The sequence below is a fragment of the Oreochromis aureus genome, linkage group 13 (genome assembly GCF_013358895.1).
Source record: "Oreochromis aureus strain Israel breed Guangdong linkage group 13, ZZ_aureus, whole genome shotgun sequence".
NCBI classification, from domain to species: Eukaryota; Metazoa; Chordata; class Actinopteri; order Cichliformes; family Cichlidae; genus Oreochromis; species Oreochromis aureus.
Window position 1 is genome coordinate 13,344,650 of NC_052954.1, and position 21,831 is coordinate 13,366,480.

Below are 21,831 nucleotides of genomic sequence, written 5' to 3' on the forward strand. Positions count from 1 at the left end.
TCAGTAAGACCATGTAAACATTTAAACAAATCATCTTAGGTCGACTTAAATGTCTTTTGTCCCCTTTTTGTTAAAAGAGAAAAATGCACCACACAAAAATACTGAAAAAGGAAACGGTTGCCTTATATGCATATAGTGTACAAACTCAAAAAACACATTCCTCTTAAAAATTAAGATGTGCAAATGTGAACAAATCAACTTGTTAGAGATCTTCATCTCCACTTGAAATAAACAACAACCCAGAAAACAGGAAAACTGCACCAAACACCACAAACACCAACAAATTAATGTCTTCTCATCAGATATTGATGCTTCTTTCCTGTGTGACACACAAAAAAAATAGGAGACAGATGTTTGTTTGTTTTTTTGTTCTTTTTAACTAGTTAAGCACCCAAGCCCATAAAATGAGGACATTTCATTTTCGAGCAGGAAGCTCCCCCTTTTTGTTAAACCCTTTAGATCAGGGGTCGGCAACCTGCGGCTCCGGAGTCGCATGCGGCTCTTTAGTCCTTATAGTTCGGCTCCGCGTGGTTTGGGAAAATAAATTAGTATTTAGCTGAAGTGTATTTTATTTATGTTAGTTCTTTTTTTTTTTTAACTTGTAGTTCTAAATTGGAAGATTATTGTGATTTTGCAATATACAAATAAAATTATATTTTGTTATTTTTTCATCGCTGGGGCCGCAGGATGTTGTGGGGTCGCAGGGGCTCTATGTCGTGGTGAGCGTCGTGCTCCGAGTGCTTCATCTGCAGGGACATGATCTCTTCCTGCACGGCGTTTCGCCGGTTTATCGAGACTTTCAACCCCAGGTAGGCCAATTATGGCTCTTTGGGTCTTAAAGGTTGCTGACCCCTGCTTTAGATGAACAGAGATTTTTAATTAAATACATATTCTTTAATAAATGTTCTCTTTTATAAAAAGTAGGATAATTAAAAAAAAACTTTTATTATAGCTCTATTGTGTAGAAAAAAAAAAACGGTCTTGTTTTCTGTTGTCTGTTATATAATATTAGGGATGTTTGTGACAATTAATTTCTTAATCGACTGGACTAACCAATAGTCCACAACTAGGAAACACTGAAATTTTAAGTTAAGTTTGAAAACAGTTTAAAAAAAAATACCCCATTCCAAAATGTCTTGCTACAATCTCATTGGCTTAGGGAGTGATGATGTCATAGGGAGATCTTAAGAATCTTAAGTCCTTTGATGTTTTTCCTTAAATAGGGGTGAGACACAGCAAGTTCTAGTTCGTTTCAGCAGCATCTGTGTTTGCAGCCTACGAAACGTTCACCACAGAAACATTTGGAAAGCTTTTCAAAGTCATCATATAGAAACTCCAACATGTTTCCAAGAAAAAACCAACCAATTCAAAAAGATTACGCCGCCTCTCCTTCCTGGCGTGGCCGGCCAATTTCCCCAAATGGCGTCTCATCCTTCCAAAGGGCATTAGAGGAGAGTAGGAAGGAAAACTACCTTCTCCAGAAAAAAATGCAACAAATTGAAGAAGAGAAACTTCAACTGGAGGACAAGTGTAGACGAATGGAAGCCCAAAATAAAGAGCTGGAAGAAAGACAACAGAGCCAGCCGGACATAAAAATTATTAATGAGGGCTGGGGAATCAAGTTTGCTCAGGCCCGAGAGCAAATTGTGCACCTCATTAAAGAAAATAAGCAAAAGAGCGCGGAACTAAAAGAAATGACCAACCAGCTCCAAGACAAGAAAACGATGACTGATAAGACACAAAGGGATCTCCAATACATCGACCAAATGGATCAGCTGCTCCAAAGACAGCTCCGTGAAGTTGTGGAAGAAAAGAGAAAAATCCTCCAACAGAAGGAAGAGCAGGACAAAAAGCAAAGAGACATGCAGCACGAACTGGAGAGCACGCAGGAAAAATACCGAATGCTGAAAGAAAGCCTGGATGAAACACTGCGCCAAAATAAAGACCTTCTTCAACAGAAAGAGCAACAGCAGGAAAGACTGGAAGAAGGAAAACGTATTGTCCAGGACTTTGAGTCTAAAAATCTAAAACTGCAAGAGTTTTGTAATCAGCTGGAGGACAAAGTAACTAAAGTGGAAGAAGAAAAGGACAAACTGGAGAAACGCTGCTCACAGTTGCAGAAAAGGATCGAGCAAAATGCGAGAAACAACTCCGAGCTTGTTAAGGGGATTTTGGTGGAATTCAATAACTTGAAGCGTGAAAACACTCAAATGCAGGCACAAAAACAACAAGACAAAATACATGAAGACCTGCAGCTCACGCTCCAAGAAATCCAGAAAAGAAATGAGCAGTTAGAAGACGAGCACAAAGAAGTCCAACAGAGAAATGCAGACATGCACAAGGACAAGCTGATACAGGAGGCAACATCCAAACAACTCAAAGACAAGCTTGAAGAACAACAAGCAACATTAGAAGAGGTGGAACAAAGATGTAAGAAACTTGAAAAGCAAAACACAGAAACAATCGATGAGTTGAGAAATCTCATCCTGGAGAAAAAAGCGCTCGTGGAAAAGTGCATGAAAAAGAAGACAAAATGGTTCCGCTTGTTCCGGAGGAGAGACGCTACTGCTTCCTCACCTGATGTAGCCTCGTTTTGCTCCACCTCTGTTAACCCCCCCAACCAGTCCCGGCAGTTGACTGTCCCCTCCTGAGCCTGGTTCTGCCGGAGGTTTCTGCCCGTTTAAAGGCAGTTTTTCCTCCCCACTGTCGCCAAGTGCTTGCTCAGAGGGGATTGTTGGGGTTTTCTCTCCTCTACCTTTTTTTTCTTTATTTACTTGTTTAACTTTTTGTTCTTACTTCATTTTACTTTTTTTCTTCATTTACTTGTTTAACTTTTTTCATTATTACTTCATTTTTACCTTGTTTCTTTATTTACTTGTTTACCTTTTTTCATTATTTGCTTGTTTAACTTTTTTTTTCAACTTATCTAAATAATAAACCAATTGAATTTATCCTTTGAGTATTTTTCATCTCATCTTTACAGAATTTTTCCAAAACATTTTCAAACATTCAGATCTGTCTTTATTGTCTTCTTGAAACCTCATAGATGGTGAACTAAAAACCCGGAATATGGTTTGAAACATTGTTTCAGCTGAAACCGGCATAACATGCTTGTGTGTGTGTGTGTGTGTGTGTGTGTGTGTGACAGGTCACAGGGTATCACTAGTTAGGTCATCATGTTTAGACTCATTCACTCCAAAATTATTTAGGCCAAATCTTTAAAACAGTGTCATTGCATACACATTTTCAATTCACAAATGCAGAAATAATTATTTGCAGTATCTTATTTATTATGAGAATGTCATGACTGATCATTTGCACCTACACCACCAAAAATGGGAGCAAAAGCGAGGAGATCATGTTTAATCGGTTATAACAAGAGGTCAGAAATATAAGGGTAACTTGGGACTACATATTATAGTAAGATTGGTTTCCTCAGCATGAAAATCCTTCCTGACTGATTTGTTTTTTCTAGTCTTTCCATTTGCTATTGTCCTTGTCACTACTTGTAGCAAAAGATGGTACCTGCAGCCATTTCAGGTTGCACATGTAGTCCAGCGCCTCCAGGATGGCAGAACAATATGATCAGTGTCTGAAAGGTTTGGTGTTTCTCCTAGCACAATTTAAATTGTGTGGAGGAGATACTGGGAGATAGGCTGTGACATGCGGAGTGCTGGACAGGGCCGTATAAGGGGATCAACCTTAGCAGCGGGACCAGTATCTGCTCCTTTGTGAAAGGAGGACCAACATGACCACTGCCAGAGACCTACAATGTAGCTACAAACTGGTCACTGTGCTCATAGGCCAGCGCTGTTGGGTTTACCTGGCAGCACCAGAACGGGCTTGTCCGCCACTGGTGCACCGTTCTCTACACAGATGAGAGCACCTTCACACTGAAGATATGAGCAACATCAAAAAGTCTCGAGACACTGTGGAAAACACTATGAAATGCTAGCCGCTTCAATCGCTTTTCTTAAATTCAAGAGTAAAAACTCAGGAACCCCTCATTTCATGTTGCCTGCAGTTATTTAATCTGCTTTCACATGAAGTTGCTGAATGTTAAAATAAATTCAAACTTATCTGTTGTGTTTTGTTTTCCCCGAACGAGTACTGAGGTATCATTAAGACCTGACACATAGTGCTTCCTTTTCTTGCAGATGCTCAGATCTGAGTCCTGTTCTCTGAGTCTCTGATAATGCCACTCATTATAGTTTGGAGCATCATTTAGGCACTAGGCATGGTAAACACCACCTCAACCATATGCTCAGCAGCACTGATCAGCTGTTGCTACTGACTTCCTCATCGTTTTTGTTTTTAATTTATGTGTAAAACCACCTGTCACTAGCTCCTTCCTTCGCCACTGATAGAAACATTTTTTTGATTTAATTGGACTCTGGGACTACATATAATACAGACAGTGAGATTCTTTTTCTCTCTGTGAAAAAGCAATTCATTTTCCTCTGCAGCTCCTAATAAGTACAGAGACTTAATATGCATTTAAATTCAAATGGACTGTAACTGTACACATACTGCAGTAAACCAGTAGATGGAAAATTGAAGTTGAATCATCTCCTCATTAATTTTTCCATTTTCGTTACCTCTAGTTTGAGCACGTCGTGCTGCAGTTTCCTTTGAAACTCCAGGAAACTGCCAATGGTGAGTTTGCCCTTCAGATCCCCTCCAAAGAAGTATGTGGTGAGAGCAGAGCTGCAGCCGCCTGTCTTCAGGGTATTGCCTGTGGTAGAGCGATCGCGGTGTCGCATACCCATGCTGGTCTGGGAACGAATGATGCTCTGGACCTACACATACAGAGAGCCCAGTGTCAACCAGGGTGTCCGTGCAGACTAAGTTTTAGAGGTAGTTATTAACTACAATATATTCACTACAACACATATACTACAGTATGACTGTATAAGACAAACTGTGCTGCATACACTGATGTTAGCACAGACTGCTGAGCACAGCATCTATCGTTCCCTTTGAGAAAGGGTCACAGTGGTGGACAGCAGTGTGGGAGCCTACCTTTATTGCTAGTCAGTGTGTGTCACTGTAAAACAATCAGAAGCTACTCTGGTTATTAAATCTCAATATAAATATGTGGGCTAGCTCTTCCAAGCTTCTGTCACGTTTAATATGTTGATTTTGCGCAGGTTTGCGTGCATCTGCTGCAAGTAGGACATGCTGCTGATGTCAGTCTAACCTGTTCAAACTCCTCCAGGTCCACCTCTCCATCGCCGTTCAGATCAAACATCTTGAAAGCGATCTCAAAGTTTCTCTGGGGAGCTGGACACAAGAGCAACACACAAAACCACATGAAGAAATACTCTCAATTACACACAGTACATTACAAATATTACACAAAACACATAATTGTACAATATCTTCAGCCTTCTCCTCACTCAAGGTGGCGCAAAGTTCTCACACAGGGAAATCAACCATCTAACTACACAGCAAAAATTGGCCTCGCCTTCCACCAACACTGAAGCTGCTAAAAAACCACTGCACACTCTGTATGAGCTTTCAGAAAACATACACTCTGTTATTTCCCTTCACTTTAAGAAATTAGTAACTTAAACTTTACAGTCTACTTTTGGAACCTGAACTAAACTGTATATTTCGTGAGACTATGTATATAAGATCTATATACCCTGATGTAACAAAATGTTACGACCACCCTCACTTAGTATGCTGTTGGTCCTGTGAGTGCTGACGAGACAGCTTAAAGCCATCGAGGCATGGACTTAAAACGAACTCTGCCTGGTGGTAGCTTGTGCCAGGCCCTATTAGCAACCCTGTTAGTCGGATGATGTGTTTCAAACCCCATCCCTCATTAATTGTTTGACCTGCCGCAGAGCAGCACGAGCAGGGATTCACCACTGCTGACCCCACAAGACTGCTAGTTTTAGACATGCTCTTTATCAAACTGGCTTCTGTCTGTCCATCCACCAGCACAGGAAAAAAACAAATAAATAAAAATCACTGTTACGAGATGTGACAATCAAAATTTATGCGTTCATCTGTGAGTGGTCATAATATTTTGACCGATCCATGTAATTCATACACCAAAACAATAATATGCAATATAAAATATTATACAATCTCTCCTTAATTTGAAATTCTTTTCATGGCTTCACATTGTTATTGTACAGTTAACTACTATGAATATTTATTGCTTCAAATATTCTTCAGTGCCTTTTATGGAAGATTAATCTTTATTAAAAAGGCACTATGAGGTGTAAATGTGAATCTGGTAGGCAAAATACATCTTCTTTACTGTTTTTTGTGGCTGTGTTAAACAGATTGAAACCAACCATAATGCATCCTGCTTCGTCTGCTTAAAAAAAAAAAAAAAAAAAAAAAAAAAAAAAAGGCTCGTCCTTGAAAACTTCCCTTAAGGTTTTCTCCCTATGAATGGATTATAATAAAAGGTCTAGCAGAGCTGGGGATAAAAGTTTACTAGGCTTTGGAGAGGAACGAGTTGAGCTTCGTTTTCATTTTATTACCAAACACTATGGCCTGTTGGGAGTGGAGGCATTAATGTGCAATTTATTTCCTGTATGAACCACCAATACTAGATCAAGGTAAGACTGATTCTGTGGAACAACAGAGTAAGCAGACTTGGTCCGCTCACATTAACATTTAAAACCAACGTCTTATACATGTCCTGTCCTACCTAATAATGTCATATTAAAAGACATCCCTTCTTTCACTTTCTGTCCTAACTGACAGGTAGAGAGCAGAGAAGACACAAAAGAGACTCATGAGGTTTGATTTGTGAACTATGCAGAAGATTTAAAAGATGTTATACCTAATGAGACAGGTCATGTGAACCACTTCAATTCTAGGAAATCTTGCACATTTCAACAATGTACTTACTTGACAGCACAGTGGTGAGAAAGATGTAGTCAGAGAAGGAGATAAGGCCACATTCACCCAGTGTGTAAAATATGCTGCCCTCATCTGCAAACTTCTCCCTCTCCTGGGCAATCTTCTGCTCATCCAGGTCAGGACACACACACACACACACACACACACACACACACACACACAAAAAGGTAAAAGCTATATTAAAAAACCTTCCACATGATTCAGCACTAGCCTTACAGCTTCTATAGCTGTGCAGTTGTGCGTGTGCAAGCAAGTATGTGTGTCTATGTGTGTGTAAGACCGAGCCTCAATTAGACACTTGCTCAAACACAAAAATTTAAACACATTCTGGTCTTTCACACACATACACACACAATAAAAAGTTCACTTTGTATAGCTGGGTTATCGCATGAACAGTCATGCAAGTGCTGCATACACATGAAGCCAAACAGGTGAGGATGATGATGGTTAGTGGTCAGCTTGAGTATAAAACATTGTCCACCAGAGACCGTACTCACAGTGAGAAACTGACACAAAGAGAGGGAAAACATCACGAGAGACTGCAGCACAAACACACACACCATATGTTAAACATATCTGTAATGTAACCCAGAGCATTAATCATTAAAAACAGGGCGAATTAAACTCCCTCTCTCACACACACAAACACACAGTTAACTACATGTTTTCCATGTGTATATCCACAGCACTGCATGAAAGTGCGATTTAATCACATGCACACTACACACTCAGTGACAGACTTGAAAGACAGCGTCCCACTAGTAGGGCTCTCCACCAAACAGACAGACAGAGCATGCCTAGAGAAGGGTGAAGGGGTGGAGGAGGGAGCTCGGCAACGCTGAGCCCATGTGGAGTTACCTCCGTCTGTAAAGGGGTCCATTTCAGAGGAGTATGAGGAGGGAGGAAAAACAACTGTTAGAAAAACAAAATCATGGCCTCTGCTGTTTTTTGTTTTTTTGCTTTGTTTTTAGCAGGGCTTTAATGGCAAAGACACAGATTTGCATTCATATAGCTGCACACACACACACACACATTGAAACAATCTTGCTCAAAACAAGATAATTGGGCGATGCCACTCAAAGTTAAGGATTCAATTATGCTTTGCAATCTTCACGGTGTGCAACTACAATTAGTGTACAATGAATAATCAAGCTAGGACTATGATTTGCTGTGCTACATATTATCACATTTTGTGTACACAGAGCATGTCTAAACTGAAGTGAATCAAACTCATGTTGCAGTATAATCACAAGGAACGCAGGCTGAGTACACTACAAATGACAGCTACTCTTCTGTTATCACTTGCAAGGGTCACAGACATATACTAACTACATGAACCGAAACATGTATGAATATAAACATTTGGTGGCACCCCCTCCATATCAAATCTTTCAAATCATTACCCCTTTAACCGACTCCCTTCTCATTGCATACAAACAAAAGACAATTAGTATGAGGGCATAAAGTTTATCTCTATCGCCAGTTCATGTCTATCCTCAGTTTTAAATATATTCATGCTCCAAGGAAAAGGGAATGGGGGAGAAAGGGGCAATCAGAGGGAGAGAAAATTATTTTTTAATCATACTGGTTTACAGGAAGTGACAGAAGAAGAAAGACAGCAAAGGGTAATGTTTTAATTCCAGGTGCTTTGCAAGCTTTTCTGGTGTAACTGTGTGTATAAATGCAAGAGAGTAAAAGAAAAAGAAGAAAGAAAAAGAAGAATGAGCAAAACAAGATAAAGAGATGTGATAAGGGTGAGAAGTGTGAGAGTGAAAGAGGTTGGTACTGTCCCCTAAGTTGGGTACAATAACACATGGAACAAGTCCTCTGGGTCCAAGGTGAGAAGCAGCTGTAATGCCAGTCTACAAAACAGAAAAGACAAACACTTCAACACGAGTGTGTATGCCAGTAGGTACAATGGGACAGCTACAAGGACGTACACAAAGACGCATAAAAACACTGGGCCTCATTATAAAGATCAGAGCAGAGGCACCAAGCACATTAGGGGTAGTATCACATTTTTCACTCGTCTGACTCAAGGATAACAGCATCCTCACAGAAAAGCCGAAATGACACTGGAGTAAAACAAATCCAATTACAATCCAGCTTCCCAAAAACTAAGACGCTATTTAAAATTAATCAAAAAGAGAATGCTAAATTGGCAAACTAATTTTTTACCCTATTTAATATAAAACAGTATAAAGATGACATATTCAACTAAGAAATTCTACAGTTTGTTTTTTCATATTTTTATTTCGATTTGCTGCTATCGTCTACAAATCTGATGAAACTACTTGGAAACAAATCAGGAAGATGATTTGGTATAAAAAGAGCCTCCCTGCGGTGGTGGGGGATTCATAAGTCTGTAACAGACTAATGAAGAAAAATATTGTTTTTTTATTGTAATATTGTGACTAATTTAGGCATTTTTCACATACACTTCATTAAATCATTAAAGGATTCAGAGAATTATACATGAAGTCCAATTCAGAGAGTCAGTAATGAATGGACATGAGCAAAAAAAAAAAAAAAAAAAAAAAAAAGGCATGCCACTGTTGTTTCAAGCTTTATCTACAACTCTCCTACACAACACACAAAAAATATAACTATACAGCCAGGATTCAAGTCTACGTACGATGGACGACAGCCAATCCAAATTTGAATCCTATACAGAAATCATGGAGCCACGTATAACAGGGTAAAGAGGAGAGGACCATCATCTCATACTTCAAATGACCCAAACTTACGAAATCCCACATTAAGCAAAACATTTTTTCCTTTTACAGTGATGCAGTAATTCCCTCGGCTCCCAAATGCTTACAGTGTGTTTTTATAAAGAAGAGTTGATGCAACACAGTGACAAACACCCCACTTTATAAGAAATGTGTTGCTGAACAAAAATTCAAAATAGGCTGTTTTCCTTTACATTTTACAAGAAATTTCAACTTTTTTTCCAGGGTTATAAAAAGGCCACACGATGGAAGTTTTTTAGTCTTTCAGGATCCCCTCTAAAGCTACAGATTTCAGTGCCAATGAGCTGACATTAAAGCATTCTCTCTTGTTTTTTTTTTTCTATTCGCTCACGCACACATTGTGCCATCGTACTGTGGTGTAACAATGTGCACTCTGTTAAGAAGAAGAAGAAGAAGAGGTATGGCACTGTGAATATCAACCTGTGCTCCATGTTTCATACTCCCCATCCCGTGGCTCTGTTGTAAGGATCATGCCTGGACTTACACTTTATCCTCTATCTTTCTGTCACTAGTGCAAGCCTCGGCTTCCGACTTGAGACACACAATACTGGATTCTCCAGCAAAAAGCCAGTGAACAGTACAAAAACCCCCACAGAGTACAACATCACATAAAAGACAGAAAGTCTTATCTACAAAATGCAGCTACTAGGTTACTTGATTCCTTAGACAGACTTAGTCTCTGTGTCTAATCAGTTAGTAATTCATTAGTTTTGATAGCTCAACAGGGAAGACATTATGCCTATAAAACACCAACTACATTTAAATCAGTATTTAACACTGGTAGATTTTTCCCAAAGCACTTAAATGACTGTAAACTTGATTGCTGCAGCAATCAAGTAAATTAAAACCTATCTCTTAATCAGTACCAACTTCATATCAGTCTGTATACATGTGAGTGTGGCTGCTTTTCAGACTTCTGGCTTGAGCCTGGACATGTCTACATACATGTCTTTGTGTGTCAGCTAGAGATGACAATCCAACTAGCCTGATAGGTGAGGCAGAAACACAGGGCTGACAGAGCTGCTGTCTGAGCGTCACTGGTAGCAAAGAAGGGTGCACAAATAGAGTTAAAAGTCTGGTCAGGGCTAATCTCTCTAGTGCACTAGGGCTAAGGAATAGCCCATAGCTACTCAGACCAACTATAAACTAGCTTTAAGAAAACTAAGCATGAGACCCGTACAACCAAGCACAGCTGAAGGAATGCATGCACAAGGCCAAATCTTATTCATTTCACGCAAATACTAAGGAAACATTTTCTAAACACAGCTGAAAAGTGATATACTTAAAACCTTGGCATAGAAACATGTTTAGAGCCTAATTTCTTTGATAAAACCAAACAGCTTGCAGCAATGCATTCTTATATCGACACCCTATATCAATCATCAAATGACAGAAGCTTTAATGCATTACCTTCATTATTTAGTGTTTTGTTACTTTTACAAATAACAGACTGTATATAACATGATTATCTGGACAGTAATTTCATTTTCACAGTTTTGCATGTGCACACGACTATAAAAAAAAATGAGAGATCAGCAATCAAGATGTCAAAAGGTGAAAAAAAAGTGGAAGAAAAGCTCATTATGAAACTAAAAGTCACTTCACCCTATCTTGTGTCAGTGACAGAGAAAATACAAAAAAGGGGGGCATGCTCCAAATACTTATGGATGTGACAATGAACACATCTGTGCTAATGAGACTGATCAAATCTCTTGACATCCAGTGTCATAACAAAAGGAAACAGACGACTGCTGAAGCAACTGATTGAAATGAGACATAATTCATAATTCTGCAATCCGCTTGTACACACATTAGGATACCAAAAATACGTAATTTGTCATCCATGTATTTTCTGCTCTTTCACTCTTTTTCCTCCATGACTGCCACAATAAAGACACAAATTTATGAGTCTAGGGTTTGATTTGCCTGTGAAAATGAAAAGCTCAGGCAGCAACAGGAAGAATTTGCTCTCATTCTGCTGTTTATGTGTTTACTGAGTGACGCCTGTCCTCAAGTGACCTCACATCTGAATGCAAAGGTGAGTTTCAAAATAACGTGGTTTACTGGAACGTGTTGATGAACTGATTGAAAAAAGAAAGAAAGAAAAGAAAGGTCAGTGACATGTAGAGCCTGACTGACAGTGCAGAAAGAGTGAAAGAGGGGAGGAGTGTGACAAGAGATGCATTAAAAATGAATCAGGACCGTTGTGTCCTTTGCACCGCAGTATGTGATGTGGTAGCTCTGAGGTTACTGTCGCTTTTGTGGGTACAATAAATGATTTGAGTTTCAGGGAAAACTGAATTCAGGATGACCTGCTTGAGGGTAAAAGTCAATCCAGGTCTCAGCTTGATATTTCTGAATGGTCTGACAGCCTGCAAGCCCACTTGCACTGCATCTTCAACACAGCACGGCGCCCCATTCGCAAACTACGCACCCCAACAAACACAAAGACGATGTGATTTTTCATCTTTTACTGAGCTGCAGACGATAATTTCTCCCTGTATATGATCGCATCTTTGACCAAAACACTGCATTCTGTAGGTGGGTCGGCAGGTGTGTGGGAGGAGGGAAAATTAATGCATTAGCCACCTCTAGTCTCAGGGGTAACCACAAAGCAGGTGTGCCATTAATAACTTATGCAGTGAGCACATTCAGTATAATGCTTCCTGATGTGGAACGCTCAATAAACAAATTTTGTTTGCTGAGGACTGGCAGCTGTCTTATAAACGACAGGGTGAACTGAATTAAAGGACCAGCTTTTGAGACAAACCAACCTCTAACCGAGTGGAAGAGAGAGAAATGGAGAAGGATCAGGAGTATTCAGTGTGTTTGTGTGTGATCTTTCAGTGTCGACAAAACAGAGAAAGCATGTAGAGACATTACACACAGCGGAAGAAAATATATATATATATATATAGTGGTCTGTATCAGTCCAAGCAGCAGGCCCTGGGAGCTTCCTGTGAGATCAGAAAGGGTAAACATGACAACAGTTGGTGTGACAAGTGGCGTGTTTTCCATTGGAGCAGCACTCCCTCTGAGTGACAGGTGTCGACTCTCCGTCGCTGTGGGTCATCCAGAAGACAGCGTTGCTTTACAAACACAGTGAGCCAGAACACGTAGGAACAGTTTGCATACATTTAAATGTACAAACCAAGCCCTGCCTCAAGTAACTCTAAACCATGCTCTACAGAGATCATGCAGCACTGACACCCGGACAGTCCAGAGGATGGATTTGTGCAGACTATCAAGCACACCAATTCAGCCTTGACATCAGCTAACAGAGCCTTTGTGTTTTTTTTCTAGGCCCAAAACCACCCTGTGATGACATCATGCACAGAGAGGGGGCGCCGCCACCAGCTACTTTCTCTGTGAGACACAGGCATTAGAGCAGTGCATGCTGGGAAACAGCTCAAGTGCCAAAGCATTTGGAAAGCTACAGCTGTTATTAGAAGAAATGAAAGATGAGAAGAGAGAGGTGTGCGTGTAAAGCAAGACAGTGAGAGTGCAGGGGAACAGCACCATTAGGATGTCTTACTGACCAGTACTCTTAACAAAGAAATAATTTCAGCGAGCGTTTTTATTCCAACTTTGCAATACTTAAAACAACTATTTATGTATCAAAGTATGTGGACTTTACTTTGGGGGGCCGACTAGTATATATAAATTATATAGGAGTGCTGCAGTCTTTAATAATCGCTGTCAAGGCAAACTAAAGCTGCACTTTCAATAATTCAGCAGGGAAGGCATGGCATATAGCTGCCTCTAACAAAGCTTTACAAAGGGCACTGGGAAGGTCTCCAACACAACGTCCAATAACAATGTGGAGTTGGAGTTTGCATATTTGATACAGGATCACACACAATGGGGCGTGTGTGCCTACTTCACATTATTGCACCACCAGTCATGATATGGTGAACAGGCTGTAACTTGCCCTTTGCTATGATTAGCTTATCTTCATGCAGTGCTGACTGGCAGAGGCATTCAACCTGCTTAAAGACCAAATCTCTTTGACATTTAAATAATACTACAAGTATTAGGTGTCTTACTGTAGCGGATCAAATCAACGGACAAGGCAGGGGTGGAGAAAGCTATAACAACCAAATAAGTTATTTGCCAAGATAAAGCATCTCAAAGTGCATAAGGCAGATAAGCATTTATATTACAAGCATTTTTTTGAAGTCTGTTTAAAGTTGGTTAACAATTAAACGGACCAATTTCCTGATTACTAAAGCAGCTACTGTTTATGCTTGTGCAGGTTACTGTCCTGCTGCACTGTCTTTAAAGTGGTTACCAGCCAATCAGTAACAAGTACTTTGCATGGCCATATTCTGCTTATTATAAAAAAATAAAGCACTAAAGTACTACAGTACTACTTTATTCTACTTCCATCCCACCTGCAGCAGCTTGAAACTGTGAGGAAAAACCAGTATGGAATTTTAGGAATTGTTATTGGCAATCTAGTTAAGATATAAATATTAAAAAGCACACTTTGGCTGCTGTCATAGTCATAGTGCATGTAAGTCGTGGTAAACACCGGAGAAAAAAAAGTGTCTGAATAGCCGTTCCCCTGAACTAACAATGGTGAACACCTATGCCCTGCATATTACTGCAGAGAAAGAGCAAGTAGTCAAAAGAAAGTAGAGAAACCAGAGGGAGAGGAGGGAAGAGTATAAAGGAGATAGAGGAAGTAGCAAGTGGCTACAGAGTGCATTTTTTCATTCAGGTGCACACATGCTGCTCGGCACACACCCCATACCTGCCAGAAGTCCTGCAGAGAGGGAGGGGCAGAACGAGAAGGAGGGAGCGAGACAGAGGAGATGAAGAGGAGGTGAAGGGGGAAGGGGAGTTGGTTGGTGGAGAGTGGGGATCAGCAGATGTAATGATTGGGGAAATGAGGCAGAGAAAAAAAAGAGGGGATGTTGGGAGACGGGGAGTTGACAATGATGGTTATTCAAGAGGAAGAGAAGAGAGAAAATGGGGAGGGGTGTTATTTGTTACATGAATGAGAGAGAATGGTTGATAAGAGCATGAGAGAATAATCAACAGTTAACGTCAGGTCACATCAACATTGGATTACTGCAGCTGAAAGCATACCAACATGATGAGGGCAGGAAGAATAACCAGAGCGAGGCAGGGAATTAACAGCAGAAGGAGAGGTGCGCTTAAACGATTTGTCGAGCATAGACAAGCAGTTAAAGATTTTTAAAACAATCGCGTTACTGCACACATGGATGGAAAACAACACAATGAGCAGGTTGAGTCAATATGAACCACAACTGGTAAACAACTATACAAGTTTGTCTTACATAAAGACTGAACCTGGAACAAATTTAGTGTCAGCGGGAGATGGTGGACAGAAGGACGTACACCTACACATATTCCCACTTAACTATGCCCAAACATTACAGTTGGCTTAGCTATTTTTAAATAAAACCATGGGAAGTGAGATACAGAGGTCTTTAGGAGACCTTTCATGGCATTCTCACACATGGTGTGGGCTTTAGCTTTGGTTTAGCTGAAATGCTCCCTTTGTACTTAACTATATCTTGTACTCATTGTACTTTTTAGTTTTGTGTTAACCTAAATAGTAAAATGGAAAAAGTAATAGTTTATTCCTCCTCTAAATTGCTAGAGGTAAGAAGAAGGTGTGTCTCTCTGGGCAAATGAGGAGTTAAAAAGATGGGCATCTCTCGGGCCACTTTAGCCATGGCAGTAAAATCGCCAGGGAAAACCCAAAGCTAAATACAGTATCCGAGAAGCACACGTATCTAGAGATTTGCCTGGCAAATGCAAGAATCATGATGACTGAAGAATCGGATCATTTACATAAGCAGACAAGGGCCAGACAGGACGAGTGCTCCACTTTAATGTTGGTCTGCCACACAAATTCAAGAGCCATTTTGATTACTATATATCCCATACTTTTAACAGATTTTTAAAATATGGGTGAGTAAAAGAACTGTAGGCGTCACAAAACACAAGGCAAGGTAAAGCAAAAGAGCAGGAGCAGAGAAAGGAGTACAGGAAGAAACCTATGACAAAGAAGTAGACGGCAATCCCTCGCTACCTGTTCATCTGACTTCAATATGGAGATCAGGCAGAGACTCGTAGCAACCCGAGGGCTGATGAATTTTGTAATGAGGTTAGAAGCTACAATCGCCACACTGATGATTAGCTAATATTAAATGAACGCTTAGCTGTTGAGTGTTGAGAGGTGCTGTCCCAAATCTATGGGAGGGCAGTAATGGTCACAAATCAATATCAATAAAAGTACTTCTGCAATAATGATCTTGGTGATTTATATTCATGGAAATGTCAGCATTAGAGCACTGGCACTAGCTCCCTGAAGTCAATCAGTGTCTATAAGGGGCCAGCCTGTAATGCTTGCATGCTGCCATTGTCTTTGAAGAGGTCATTATACAGTGGGTGGGCCTTCTTTGTGCATGTCCCTATTATAGTTACTCTTAAGTGCTTTGTTAAAGGCACCTTCATACTAAATGGCTTTTCTGGCCTTTAATCCTTTTTCTGAATTTTAGAGCTCAAACAATAGTCAGAAAACAACACATTCGGGTTGGAAGCAGACAGCAACAGCAGGACCAAAAGCAAAGGCATGAGCAAAGAAGTATATAAGATACTGTCCCTCTTCAATATTTAAGATGGTGGAGGCAAAAACATTTTTTTACTGTCAATCTAATCTAATATTTTGTTTTGACAAAACCGACTTACACACAACAGCTTAACAACAGAAACAAGGAAAATACAAAAAAATACAAGTTAAACATGTTGTTCAGACAGCAGCATTAGATGGTTGCTACTAATTTCTGGATTGTTTGCTGCATGTAATGATGTTTTCTATTTCTTTGCTCTCTCTTTCCACTTGTCATTTTTTGAAATGCTGCAATCCAACTTCCTGCGATAAGTATTTAATGTTTTTTCTACAGAGTTATAGCCTCCATTCATGCAAAGCTCTCCAGCATTACCAATTCATCCAGAAAAATGAACAAATGTAGTTCTGTCTCTATGTAAGACTGAATTCACAGTTTGCACACAAAGTTGCTAATATTTTACGAGTTAACCTGTGATTTGGCTCTAGTTATTTTTCTTTCAGAGGTGATAGTACTGACTTTTATACTCACTTTATTTCAATAAGACCATACCTTATAAAACCTCACTCATAATTCCCTCTCTCTGTTTGCATATTATTATTTTTAAAGTCATGAGCAAATAAAAAACTTACTCTAATCTGATGATTAAAAGGCTAATTATCAAGTGCAGACTTCATTTGCTTCATCTTTTCTGCATGAAGATAAAAGTCTAAATTTTTTTTAAATGAATTTTTAAAAAAGGCATTTTTCTGAATGTCGACTTCACTTTGGTCTATTTCTGCTCAAGAAAAAAACACTACACTTTTTTAGGTTTGTGGATTATTCAGAGTAACTACAAAAAGCTACTGATTTAGTTTAAAATGTTTTTCAGTCTTTTAAAGCCAAAAACTAAAACAAACAAACAACTGTTTGGGTAACTGAAAAAAGTGGTTTTCTTGTTTTTCCATTTGTTTTTCATTTGATGAACTGATTCTTAAATCTGGGTAATAAACCCCTCTGGTGGACTATTAAGCTGTAATAAGCTTTGCAATACGAAAGAAATAAACTCTAACAGAAGAACAATTCATTTGGTTTACATTACATTCACAAAAATCCCACAACAGCTACTCTAAGTTGAATTTAAGAATCAAAAATTAAGCTATGACATAATTAAACTCCTGGTGACCTCCATGATGACTAAGTAGACCAAGACCAAGACACCCGTTCCTTACCTTGCCATCATACCGCTTCACGATGAACTGGTCGAGGCCTAGATCTATGAAAAAAAGAGAGAGATACAAGGAGATTATAGATTAGGGCAGATAAATTCTAACAAATGGAGACAGACTTATTAAGAGCATGAACCAGAGCAATTATATTTACTTGGTGTCACAACTGAAACTCAACTGAAAGACATGTGCTGGAGAATAAAAATAGTCATTAACAAACCTATTTCCATTTTGCCAAACAATCATCAGCATTCAGCGTTCACTGGCCTGATCATCAGTTATGACTCAGTTCTCAAACAAGGATTCATTTTATAGATCCAGATGAGCAACACAAACCAAGATCCACACCATGCAGGAATTGTATTTACACACAGATTGTGTAAATACATGTGTTATTTCATGCTAACACAACAAACAATCACTTCAGTTACACACACACAATTTGGATCAGGTGAAAATGAGTAACCTACATCAGTCTACATGCTTATTATTCTGGTTCTGTTGCTTCTCCCTGAAAGGAAGGGCACAAAATGTGATTTTTACTAAACTATTAATTATCCCAGAAAAATAAGTTCTTCATTTTGCATAAAAGAGAGCCGCACCTTTTAATAAAGCTAAATCTAACTAACTTTGGTGTGAGGCGGCAATTTTCATCCGTTATATGATAATTCATGCAGAACCTGCAGTCCTTTTAAATTCCAAAAGTCACACTCAAGCTTCTTTGGATCACACAGAGAGTATGTTCACACTGACCTGCCAAAACAGTCTGAGTCTGGGGTCAAATACAGTCTCATTAAATCTAACTCTAACACAATGAAAAGATTAGTTTGACTTAAAGTGTGCTTCATCTACATTACAGGAAACCACAAATTAGTTCACTGGAGTATGAAAAAGCTATTTTTTTCCAGTAGTTGGTTCCCATGGAGAAGAATATAATATAAAATAATGTGGGCTGTGAGGATGTATAGATATTGATAAGCTTGATATTTAAAAACTCATTCTTTTTAATCTATATTGAGTATTAGGCAGAAAGAGCAGACAGCTGTTGCACATCATCTACAACTTAGATGCATTATTGCTATTAGAATTCACCAGTTTTAATGGTGGAGGAAATTCAAAGCTTGTTGTGTAATGTCAATATATTGTAAATAATCTAGCTTGAATAAAATCACAGTTTCCAATCCATCTTGGCACTGCATGTATGCACTGATACAATACTAGGAAACTACTGTCCTAGTATCGTATCAGCATCATAAATCCCTCTGCCCATGAACATCGTGTAATGAAAATGTGACATCGTGGCAAACTTGGACGGATCATATAGACGCAACAGAAAAGAGGGTGAAACCATGCTGCTGTTGGCTGCTTGTCTAATGGGGTCAGTTCTGGAAAAACAGTGAGTAGAAGTAAAACACTTGAATTCCTCAATTTAAAACAAGCAAACTGTTTTGTCATAAGATGACAGACTAACTAAAGCAAATTGCTGCAAAAATCTCAGCCTCGCCTTTAACCCCTAAAGTTTTCAGAAAGTACGAACCCTGGAAGTTAAGAAATAGTAACAGGTTTTTAAGTCGTACTACACTTAGGTCCAAAAGGGTCCCAGAAAAATTTCTGCAGGGGGGAAACTTATGAACAAAATCCTTTCTTTTGGCTGTGTTACCTGCTTGTTCATCAGAGCACAGTTTATCATCATTTTAATGCCAGTTCAGCAAAAGACAGTAACCTTAAATAAATAAATAGCTTTAAAAATTGACGCATGAGGGAAAGGTGAATCTAAGAATAAAAGGTTCGGGGACCAAGCTAAGCCAAAGCCAAGTCTTAAACATTATTAACAGATGGAATAGCTGAGAATCAACACAAATGTGAGACATCCAGACTAATCCTTATTGAGCGTTAACCATGCTTGAGTCCTTTACTGTGAATGAAACGTTCTGTAACAATAAACCAAGAATTAGACTGTGAATCTAACTGAATTTTGGAGTTGAATAGTAATGACAGAACGAGACGAGGGAGGTGATAAAACAAATCTATGCCAAGTTAAGCTTCCTAACTTCACAACTCTCCCATGGCTGTAGATCAAATATCTCTCACTGGCTCCATGTACGACGCCTGAGATCTGCTCTTGTTTGAACTTGTTAATTGATACACCAACTGCTGTGTCGTGACTTCTAAACGCAGCATGACTGGACTACCCTCCCACCCCTCCCTTCTCATACTAGTATCCTTATAGCACGAACTATCACAAGTCCAGAGCCGTGTGTGTTGGGTGTCCCTGAACGGAGCACAGGGGAGGGGGGATGTGTTGGGTAAGGCACTACCATTTAAGTGACATGATCTCAGCATTTCTTAATGGAAACATCTTACCCTGTTTATTGATGACCATAAAAAACCTGCATAGAAGTTGTGTAACTATATATATATATATATATATACATATATATATATATATATATATATATATATATATATATATATATATATATATCTGAGATCTCCAGGTTGTATTTTTGGGCTATACTTCTACATCAGGAGAGGAATCTGACTTGACATTTACTTATATCCACTGTGACAGACCAAAGAAGCTAAAGAGGGAGTACAATCATATAAAAGAGGAGGGTATGTCAGTGGGTGAAAGTATTGCCCTTTTCACACATGGGACACATAACATTTCCAGCTCAATCAATCTGTTAAAGCGAGCGCATTTTGCCATTTACGTCACTGTCATGCTAATGTTTCTCCTGAAATACCCACAACACTGATGGGACAAGCCACATCACGAACATGATATGATCTACACAGGCCAGATTTGGCAGAACATCAAGTGAAATATAATACATGTGGTTAGAGTTTCGCCCACCGGGCATATATATTTTAGTAGCTACTACACACTACCCTGTCATCTAAATTTGGTTAATTCATCAGCTAATGATAGCAAGCTTTGCTAGCATTAGCATTTGGCTTTAGTCATAGTCTTTTAACCAAAACTATTTTAAGTTTTAGTCATAATTTAGGAATCTACATTTTTATAATTTTAATCTATTTTTAGCTAACTAAACATCTAAAGTTGATACACTTGACTAAAATATAAAACGTCTTACTCATCTTACTCTCAAGCATTGAGATTTTGTCGTATTTTCATGGGAGCTAGCTAAACGACCCTCAACTCGAATAGCTTGGAGCCAAAGCGTAACAGGCAGCTGACCGCTAAAAGTGCCTGTGCTATTATCCAAAGCTTTCAACAATGCAAAACAGTTGTTTCAGAGATAAATCAGTTGGACAGACCAAAACCTTGTTGCACAACAATGTAAACAAAATTATTTCTGCTGTATAGTTAACAGTCCAAAAGGTATAAACTCCCATTTAGAACCAGCGTCAAGTGGCCACTTGAGAAACTGCAGTTTTTACCACTTTTGCGCCAACATCATTTTTTTTTTAGAACTGGAGGCCGCCATTTGGTTACAAGAAACCAATTTCAGCTTTCATTTATGTTTTTCAAAACAATGGATTGAAATCATAACTGGATCAATTTGATCTATTCCAGCCTCTGACTTGTTATAAAGAAGATAAGTAAATATTTATTTTAGAGACATTTCAATCTGTAATAGATGTGAAATTGTAAAGTGAATGCAGGAATACTAAACATAATTTTGTAGAGGTCTGGCAACTAAAGGCCGGTAAACAGTGTCTTTACTCCTCTGATGTTTTGAACCCATGTCAGTGCTGGAATGTGTTTAGAAAAACTCCCATAAAAAAGCAGCTTGGAAACTTCTGAGAAATTAGTTTGAGCAGACTGCGACACTGAGATGTTACAGCCATTTAAGGCATTCTCCAAAACAATCATGCATTCTAGTCAGCAGAACTAAATAAAATGAACTCCACAGTCTTAATCTTGTTTATACCAATCTGGTAACGTGAAGGCATGCGCGTTGAAAGTGTTAGATAAATGATGCCTGACCTTGTAGAATATCTGTATTTGATATTACAGAAAACATGCTCACTCTCACATTAAGTCAGTGTGCAGATGCCATTAATGGAAAGAAGTGCATGCACGGAAAGAGCTAAAAGAATATAAGCAAAAGTGGTGGAATTAAAAACTTACTCTCAGGCTGCTTCTCATTAGGTGTGATGGAGCGTATGAAGTCCTGAGGCGTCATGTAAACCTCAGCATCTCCATGCTCATTGATGACCTTCAGAGTGGCAAAGTAGCGGAAAATCTTGTCTGGAGTTGAGTAGGCTCGTATCCTGTTCTCATACTCCATCACCTGCCAACCAGCCAGAAAGCAAAATTAATATCACAAGATGATTCCCACTTTAGGCAAAAGCTTTAATGTAATATACATAAAAATCAACAAGATCAAATCAAAGAACCAGCAATAT

General features: G+C 39.1%; 2 protein-coding genes across 4 annotated transcripts in view; one reads left to right on the forward strand and one right to left on the reverse strand.

The window, feature by feature from the left end:
* Nucleotides 1-21,831, reverse strand: part of micu1 (mitochondrial calcium uptake 1) — a 37,207-nt gene that overhangs the window by 6,353 nt on the left and 9,023 nt on the right. The window contains exons 4-10 of one of the 3 annotated variants that reach the window (XM_031732070.2): nucleotides 21,554-21,716; nucleotides 17,458-17,501; nucleotides 14,398-14,409; nucleotides 7,747-7,752; nucleotides 6,877-6,991; nucleotides 5,201-5,283; nucleotides 4,599-4,799 (exon numbers count right to left, since the gene is read on the reverse strand). In XM_031732070.2, the coding sequence (XP_031587930.1) occupies nucleotides 4,599-4,799; nucleotides 5,201-5,283; nucleotides 6,877-6,991; nucleotides 7,747-7,752; nucleotides 14,398-14,409; nucleotides 17,458-17,501; nucleotides 21,554-21,716 (624 nt within the window). The remainder of the gene's footprint in view (nucleotides 1-4,598; nucleotides 4,800-5,200; nucleotides 5,284-6,876; nucleotides 6,992-7,746; nucleotides 7,753-14,397; nucleotides 14,410-17,457; nucleotides 17,502-21,553; nucleotides 21,717-21,831) is intronic. The other 2 variants (XM_031732071.2, XM_031732073.2) reach the window with 2 other exon arrangements.
* On the forward strand, nucleotides 570-2,745 carry LOC120443262 (interaptin-like). The gene has a single exon (XM_039621483.1). The coding sequence runs from the start codon at nucleotides 1,341-1,343 to the stop codon at nucleotides 2,649-2,651; it is 1,311 nt and encodes a 436-aa protein (XP_039477417.1). The 5' UTR covers nucleotides 570-1,340; the 3' UTR covers nucleotides 2,652-2,745.